Genomic DNA, 8,663 nt, shown 5'->3' on the forward strand with positions numbered 1-8,663 from the left:
ATTATGGGCAAAATATACTGTAAGATCAATCTCACTGTAAGATCAAATAATAATTTTTTAAAAAAAATTAATTTTCAAACAAGTTAATAGGTAATCAATCTATTGTTTGTGTCCAATTCAATCATACATAGACACCAGTGATCCGCTTGACTTAGAACTCTTTTTCAATTAAACCAAAGAGTTCTAGTCAGGACAAAGGAAGATATTAGTTAGAGCTATTATGCTATTTCTCTTATATAAAAATTAAAAATAAAAAGTAAAGATTGAAAAATAAAAAGAAAAATTCACTATCATTTCAAATCCATATTGTATGCATAATTCAATATATGTTCAATGTATTCATACGGAAAGAATATTAAATTTGTTCATAAAGAAATGGATATCAATACCCATGCGTTTACTCAAATTCAGCAGACCATAGAAAGTAGAAAGTTGTGTGATTTGGGAATGGATAAAATTTGGAGCTAAAGTATTTGTAGGAGAAAAAAGGGCAGGCGGCATTATCGGAATGGAATTATTGTGTGTCAAAGACAGGAGCAGTACGTTTCCCAAAGTGGGAAAAGAGGCAGCGAGTGGGAGGGTGTTCCGATGGTGTGTCTCATCCCTTTCGTTTTGTGGGCTGTGGCCACCTGCATGCATGCATGCTCTTCCAAAGTCAATAAAAAATCTCTGAATCCCTTCCCTTGGCTCTTCAATTCCTCACCGGTTTTTATTGCCGTTTCAGTCTTTTTGGGGTGCGCGGACGCTCCAACTGGATAACGTCAAACAATTTCACCATGCTGTCCTCCCTCTCCTCTCCATCCCTACGGTATCTCAAATCCCTCACGCATAAATAAATATATATAAATATATGTATATATTAATCTGATTCCATACCTCCACCTACCAATCAAAGTTCAATAAATTCTTTCTTCATCTTGCCATGAAATTGACTTCTTTTTTTTTTTTTGGATTTTGCTGATCATAAAGCTGACTTTGTTGGTCTTTTTATCATAAAGTATATATATATATTGACTGTGTACAGTATCTTGAATTCACTTCAATATATGTTTCAACTGAAAAATTTTAACCTTTTATTTGTGATTTTACGTATCCATCAAAAACATGGTTAAAATATCTATGCATGAAATTTGTAACGCATGTGTCCACCTAGGTGTCATAAGAAAATTTTATTTATATTATATCTAAATTTTAATAGCATGTTGATACAAAAATTGATGAATTTAAAATAAATTCAAAAAGTTGCGAATAAAATGAATCTTTTAAATTGTAGGTTGAAAATGAAACTAATGGTTAGGAAGATATAGTTCTTCTCTAACTCAAAGTCATTAGAATGGAATTAAATATATACTTCAATATATATCTTCAAGGAACAATGGACATAGGCTCATATTATTCAAATATATCAAAATTAAATTTAATTGGTTATACAGATACAAAATATTTATCTAATCTACACAAGGTTCGATCCTAGAAATATTACTTATTTCACATGTGGAGGTACGATATGACTATTTTATAATGTTTTATAAGACAAATTATAAGCTGTGAATGTGTCTAGTTAAGATTTGTAACTCAACATATTTAAGGAACATGTGACTTGTCAATTAAGAAGGGAATTCCAATAATGTTATATGAAAATAATACTGCTTGCATATCCCAGTTAAAGAGAGATACATTGAATGCGTTAGTACAAAAGATATTTCTCCAAAATTCTTCTTCACTCATGATTTTTAAGAAAAAATTGATATTAGTGTTAACCAAATTTATTCAAGTGACAATCTAATAGATTTATTCACCAAAACTCTTCCTACTACAATGTTTAAAAAGTTGCTACAAAATATTAGAATGCGTTATTTTAAAGATTTTAAATAATACAGTCATCAAGTTTCCCACTAGATTTTTCTTAGTAAAGTTTTCAATGGGGTAATAAATCAAAAATGTATTTTCGAAAAGAATTATGTACTATTTTTCCTTTACTCAAATTTTTTTCATGAGATTTTTTTCTTAATAAAGTTTTAATAAGGTATATTCTTAATATAATGGACATTTAAGGAGAATGTTATGAATATATGTATAAATGTCCATTATAACCCAAAAAGTTCAAACCCAATCAAACAGCTCAATAGGTCAGATATAAGAAGTATAATCCAATTTTAACTCTTAAATTTAATTATGTATATTTAGATTTGAATATATACATATATATATTAAATTAGATTAAGATTAGGGTTTAAGTAATTAGCCTGTAAATAGGTTTTTCACTTTATTCGTAATTATACACTTACATAGCATTTTTCTTACTTTATTAATACTTTTCTCTTATAATTGTTCTTTCAATTCATATTTCATAATATTATTTAGATTTTATAATTATTCTTTCAACTTATATTTCATAATATTATTTAAATTTTTGTTAATAGTTGAGGATGTGTTCACTTTTTAGTATTGAATTTTTAAGTTAAAAACTTTTTCATCTTTCTTTCTTCATCCGTTGTCTAAGCGAGTAGGAGAAAGTTAAAGTGGTTTCAATTTCTAGAGAAAAGGAAATCCATTTTGTTACAAGTCATAGTGCATCTTGTCGTATGTAAGTATTTATGCCTTAATAAAGAGCCAAGAGTAAAGAGACAGAGGAATTCAATTTCGTCTCCTAAAGATGGAAAAGAGAGTTTAAGGCTGTTTTACACGTGGAGTAAATAACCCTGTACCGTACAGTGTCACAACCCCAATTACCCAAGACATAATTCCAAAATGGATAAGGCTTCCCTCTTTCGCCTCTCCCCATTTACCCTTTTCCCTTTGCCCCTCTCTCTCTCTCGCTTCATATATATGTCCCACGCATTTCACTTGTTGTTCTCGCCAATATCTCACTTTAGAACCATCGGAGAGAATCAAGTGTCTTCAACTACCAATCTCCAGAGTAACTGTACCCTTTTCAGTAGAGCTATGGAGAGTACTAAACCCAACAAGAAATCTTCCTTTCAGCTCCAGCAGCCACTACCGTCGTCTCCTCCACGCCCATCTCCTCTAAAAAAGATCATCCTCGTGGCTTCCATCGCCGCCGGAGTCCAATTTGGCTGGGCCTTGCAGCTATCCCTCCTCACCCCATATGTTCAACTCCTCGGCATCCCTCACAAATGGGCCTCTCTCATTTGGCTCTGTGGACCCATCTCGGGAATGCTGGTGCAACCCATCGTTGGTTACCACAGCGACCGTTGCACCTCGCGTTTTGGCCGTCGACGCCCTTTCATCGCCGCGGGAGCAGCCCTGGTCGCCACCGCGGTGGTCCTCATAGGCTTCGCAGCAGACTTAGGCCATCTCTTTGGGGATTCCATGGCCAATGACATCAAGCCACGTGCCATTGTGGTCTTTGTCATAGGGTTTTGGATCCTCGACGTGGCCAACAACATGCTTCAAGGTCCATGCAGAGCTTTACTGGCTGATCTTTCAGGGAACAACCAGAAGAAAACGCGAACAGCAAACACCCTTTTTTCATTCTTCATGGCGGTTGGAAACGTTCTTGGCTTCGCTGCCGGTTCCTACCCTCACCTTCACAACATCTTCCCGTTTACAACCACGAAAGCTTGTGATGTTTACTGTGCAAATCTCAAAAGCTGTTTCTTTTTCTCCATTTTGCTCTTGCTGACCCTAACCTCCATCGCTCTCTCCTATGTGCATGAAAAACCCTGGTCACCGGAACCTGGAAGCGCCGGTAACCAAGGTGACGAGATTGAGGATGAAGAAGAACTAGCAGAGGCGACGCCGGTTCCCTTATTTGGGGAAGTATTCGCTGCGCTTAAAGACTTGAAAAGACCCATGTGGGTTCTGCTGTTGGTGACGTGTCTTAATTGGATTGCATGGTTCCCTTTCTTGTTGTTCGACACTGATTGGATGGGGAGAGAGGTGTACGGTGGGGATTCACAGGGGAATAACCTCGTTTTGAGGCTGTACAATAAGGGGGTACGTGCGGGGGCGTTGGGGCTCATGTTGAACTCTGTGGTGTTGGGGTTCACATCTCTTGGGGTGGAGCTGTTGGCGAGTGGGGTTGGAGGGGTCAAGAGGCTTTGGGGGATTATCAATTTCTTGCTTGCTTTTTGTTTGGCCATGACAGTTTTGGTGACCAAATTGGCTAAGTCAAACCGCCGGTTCGCCACCATGGACGGTGTCATAGTCCCTTTGCCGCCAGGAGCAGGGGTCAAGGCAGGGGCATTGTCTCTATTTGCAGCATTAGGGATACCCTTAGCTGTAAGTTTTAATTTTATTTTGTTTTCTTGCATAAATTTTGAGTCTCAACTTTATTATGAATAATGACTTGCATTTATGATTCTGAAGGGAAATCCTATACAAAAAATTGAAAAGGTATGATGCATTTAATTGTATAGAAGATTAGAAATTATGTTCTTGATCAGTCACATAAGTGTTAAGGAGATTGCATTGGATGTCATGCTTTTTTAACAGCTAGCTAGTGCATTTTTGATGAATTTCGAGACTTTTTTTAATCAGAAAAAATACAAAGGCTAAATTTATTTGGGAGTAGAGGCATACTATGTTTTGATACTTCCAATGGCCATTTATTGCATTCTGATAAATTGGGTATCAATTTTTGTTTTCTTCTTTATTTGGCATATTATTGTTCTCATCACATTACACTTTTTTTTTTCTTTTCCTTTTTGGAAGTATGCCAGCGGAGGCAGTCATCTCTCAGAAAATGAATCACATTTTCCAGTGAAATGTTCTGAGTTCATTTTCATGCATGTTTTATATGTTTTCTTCTTGATCTGAATTCTAATATGATTAGTAGGTTTCAGTAGGGGAAATCTTGTTTCAATGGGATTAATTCCAAAGGATAACTTCCTTTGTGTATGTTTTTTCCAGGTGACTTACAGCATTCCTTTTGCATTGGCATCCATATTTTCTAGTTCCTCCGGTGCAGGCCAGGGTAAATTTTCCTGTACCTTTCTGGTATTCCCCCAATCATCCTTTCAAACTAATTGATTATCATTTACTCTGAACACAGGGCTTTCTTTGGGAGTGCTGAATCTTGGAATAGTAATGCCCCAGGTAACACTGCATTCTTATTAAAGCTATAACTTCAACTAAATCATTATAGATGGTAGAGTTAAGCTACTTACAAATTTGGTATTGATAGTGCTTTCTTATGAATTTGCAGATACTGGTTTCTTTAGGGAGTGGACCCTTTGATGCAATATTTGGAGGTGGAAACCTTCCAGCTTTTGTACTTGGAGCATTTGCAGCAGCTGCAAGTGGAATATTTGCTCTAACCATGCTCCCATCTCCACCCCCTGATATCTCTGCTGCCAAGGCTGCAACTGCTGGATTTCATTAACAGCATATGGATCTAGGAGCTTCATCTCTCCTTTTTCTTTTCTTATTATATGATAACAAAAGAAAGAACCTTAACCGGCATTTTTTTATGTAAAAGAAGTGCCAAGGCTAGCTCAAATAGCCGTTTTGGTATTAAAATAGCCAAAATGGCTATTTTACTTTTAATGTCAAAAGCCAGTAATCGTTCGCTTAATTAGCATGATGGTCCAGTATGATAATACAGGTGCTGACATTTGGATTGGATTTGTCGAACTTCAAAACAAGAAAGAAAGAGAAATTAATAACAAGAGAATGGAAGAAACCAAGTCTGAGTGAGTAACTCTAATTAAGCAAATTTCTCCCAAAATGTTCTTTTAAATGGTCTTGTTACTCAAAGCAGGAGGAGGTATACAAATTCGTCGTACCAATAAGGTTCATATAGGGCTAGGCCCCAAAAACAAAACAAAAGGTTTAGGGCAGCTAGCTAATCATCGTTGATTGGCAGTAGACACCCAGCCTAGGACAAAAATGCTTTGATCTTGTAAAAGATCCTGTGTGTTTATTTGATCTTGTAAGAGTCCCCTTGTGATGTATGGTCCCAAACTGCAAAAAGCTTTGGGCAGTGGGTTGGTGAGGCACATGTGTTGCATTGGATAGATTTAATTTGGATGTTGTCCTCTTGTTGATGACCCCTTGGAACAAGTTGTTAATGCCTCCAACTTACTATGATCAAAGAAATTCACATGGCTTTCAGACGAGGAGCATGAAGGGAAGGAGATTCCTTTATTAACATTATTTCGTTTTGCCTGCCGTTGTTAAGTGGACTTAGGGCGAGAATTCAATAGCTTGTTACCGGATATTACAACATTTCTTGTCTACAAAACACCGCTGTTCTTTTGGCCTTTTTTGTTGCTTACTATCCTACGGGAAAGAAGGATATAAGGAAAACATCAAAACATTCTCTCTCTCTCTCTCTCTCTCTCTCCCAGCATAGCAGAGATTCTCAATCAAATTAATAGCCGTGAACAACTATTTGCAATTGGAGGAAAGCAGAGAAGGAAGAAAGAAAGGGGACGGGGATTGAACATGGGCTTTCAAAGGGATTCCCCCAAGAATTCTCCAAAAGCATCACCAAAGAAGAAAACTAGCCTTCAGCACCTATTTGATCTAGATTCCAAGCCTTACATTGGAAGTAACCTTTCTAGTCCCACCAATGGTAGGCAATCTTCCTTTGGCACCGAATATGAGGAAATCCTCCCTGCAATCTCTGACTGCAACTTCATTTTCACTTTCACTGATCCTCTGGAGTCCCCTTCACAACAAGAGCTCAAGCGCCTCAAGCTTATTCAAGTTCTCTATCTGATCAAATCCTCCAAGAAGCCATTGCATGAACACCTTCTGTCACCTCTCATGTCCATGGTGTCTGCCAATCTCTTCAGGCCACTCCCTCCACCTTCCAATACTTCCATCATCTCAGACTTACCTGATGATGAAGAACTTCTTTCCACTTTTGCACCGATATGGCCACACTTGCAGATTGTTTATGATATTCTCCTTAGGCTAGTTCTGAGTGTAGATCCCAAGACACTTCGAGATTACATTGATCGCCATTTCATTCTCAATCTTCTCTTTCTCTTTCAGTCTGAAGACCCTAGAGAAAGAGAGAGCTTGAAGAATGTTTGCCATCGGATATATTCGAGATTCACCTTCTATAGATCATTAATTAGAAAAGCAATGAACGATGTCTTTTTGCACTATGTTTTTGAGACAGAAAGGCATTGTGGGATTGGTGAGCTGCTTGAGATATGCGGAAGCATCATCAACGGCTTTGCGGTTCCATTAAAAGAGGAGCACAAGCTCTTCTTGATGAGAGTGCTTCTCCCACTGCACAAGACCAAGGGTTTGCAGGTTTACCATAGGCAGCTGGCTTACTGCGTTTCTCAGTTTGTGCAGAAAGAGCCTGCTCTTGGTGGAGTGGTGGTTAGAGGGATTCTAAGATACTGGCCAGTCACCAATTGTCAGAAAGAAGTTTTACTTATAGGAGAATTGGAGGAACTGGTGGAGAATATAGATCCTGATCAGTACAGGAAGTTGGCTCTGCCTATATGCACCCAAATTACGAGATGTTTGAGCAGTAGCAACTCACAGGTAAGCTTAAGGATGAGGTTTGACACATTAATTTTCTTGATAGTTCCTCTGAAACTTGTTTTCTTTTTATATTCAGCTTGCTCAAAAGGGAGCATTGATGGAAATTTCTCAATTTCCCCTCTCATGCTTCCAATTTGATTGCCAAGAAGTAAGAACTTAGCCAAAAGCAATGATAAATTGAAATCTGATACACTAATGCTACTAAATTTTGCTATTCTGAGCTATTGTAGAAAAGGCGAAAAGTTATACAATCAAGTCTGAAAATTTTGAGCCCTTTGTTCCATAGTGAAACTGTTAACATCATGTTAATGGTGGTGGTAAAATGTCCTGACTGTGACCCCATGACAACATATTTAGAAGCCAATTTGTTTTCTGATATACTTGAATTGGATAATAATTGAAGCTTGATTTTCCAGACAGAACAACATGGGGTTGGAAGGTAAACCATAAACCAAACTCAGGACAGAAGACTTATTGAGGAAACGTCTCGTTTCCGAGTTCGGGTTTAGTTTGTTTTGCAGTTCATTGATTTAGTCTTATATTACTTCGACATCAGGTTGCTGAGCGAGCACTGTATGTATGGAACGATGAGCAGTTTGTGAAGATGGCATCAACAGCAATGGAAGATGTGTTTCCTGTGGTAGTTGAAGGCATGGAGAAGAACCTAAAGCTGCACTGGAGCAAGAGTGTCAAGCAATTGACAGAAAATGTCAAGGCCATGTTGGAAGAAATGGCTCCAACTCTATACCATAGGTGCCTCCAAGAAACCGAGCATCGGGAATCCGAAGCTTGCCAGGAGGAAATGAAGAGGAAACAGAAATGGGACAGAATAGAAATGGCAGCAAAGCAGAACCAGCTCCTCCAACCACCAAAATACATATGTGCTTCTCATTGAAGTACAAGGTGTAATATTTTGTGCTGGCACTAATTTTCAGAAACAATTAACATAAAATCTTAACTATTTCAGTGACCGGAACCACCACTTTTTCTCTGTCTGCCAACCTGACGAGATTCCGTAGATATGCATATAATTTGCCAGCTATAGAGGTAAATTCAGTTGATTTAGTGGTTGAAAAAGTCTAGAATGTAACTAATATGCTGCAATCAATCAAGAAGGTCAGGCATCCGAGCATTTAGCTCCGTGGATGGTACATAATCTCCCTATCTTGAGAGAATAAGATTTGAATTCT

General features: G+C 37.8%; 2 protein-coding genes across 3 annotated transcripts; both read left to right on the forward strand.

The window, feature by feature from the left end:
* LOC18593134 (sucrose transport protein SUC8) lies at positions 2,843-5,589 on the forward strand. 2 transcript variants are annotated; one of them, XM_007020197.2, is made up of 5 exons: positions 2,843-4,245; positions 4,333-4,359; positions 4,876-4,939; positions 5,018-5,061; positions 5,171-5,589. In XM_007020197.2, the coding sequence occupies exons 1-5, from the start codon at positions 2,947-2,949 to the stop codon at positions 5,345-5,347; spliced, it is 1,611 nt and encodes a 536-aa protein (XP_007020259.2). In that variant the 5' UTR covers positions 2,843-2,946; the 3' UTR covers positions 5,348-5,589. The 2 variants fall into 2 exon arrangements, with proteins under 2 accessions (XP_007020259.2, XP_007020260.2); XM_007020198.2 differs by lacking the exon at positions 4,333-4,359.
* LOC18593135 (serine/threonine protein phosphatase 2A 57 kDa regulatory subunit B' beta isoform) lies at positions 6,321-8,443 on the forward strand. Its single transcript, XM_007020199.2, has 2 exons — positions 6,321-7,473; positions 8,030-8,443. The coding sequence occupies exons 1-2, from the start codon at positions 6,412-6,414 to the stop codon at positions 8,366-8,368; spliced, it is 1,401 nt and encodes a 466-aa protein (XP_007020261.2). The 5' UTR covers positions 6,321-6,411; the 3' UTR covers positions 8,369-8,443.

The sequence above is a fragment of the Theobroma cacao genome, chromosome 8 (assembly GCF_000208745.1).
Source record: "Theobroma cacao cultivar B97-61/B2 chromosome 8, Criollo_cocoa_genome_V2, whole genome shotgun sequence".
NCBI lineage: Eukaryota > Viridiplantae > Streptophyta > Magnoliopsida > Malvales > Malvaceae > Theobroma > Theobroma cacao.

Coding starts and splice junctions, on each gene's coding strand:
- LOC18593134 (XM_007020197.2), top strand. CDS start 2,947: ATGGAGAGTACTAAACCCAACAAGAAATCTTCCTTTCAGCTCCAGCAG. Junction 4,360..4,875: donor CTATACAAAAAATTGAAAAG/GTATGATGCATT, acceptor TGTTTTTTCCAG/GTGACTTACAGCATTCCTTT. Junction 4,940..5,017: donor TTCCTCCGGTGCAGGCCAGG/GTAAATTTTCCT, acceptor CTCTGAACACAG/GGCTTTCTTTGGGAGTGCTG.
- LOC18593135 (XM_007020199.2), top strand. CDS start 6,412: ATGGGCTTTCAAAGGGATTCCCCCAAGAATTCTCCAAAAGCATCACCA. Junction 7,474..8,029: donor TGAGCAGTAGCAACTCACAG/GTAAGCTTAAGG, acceptor CTTCGACATCAG/GTTGCTGAGCGAGCACTGTA.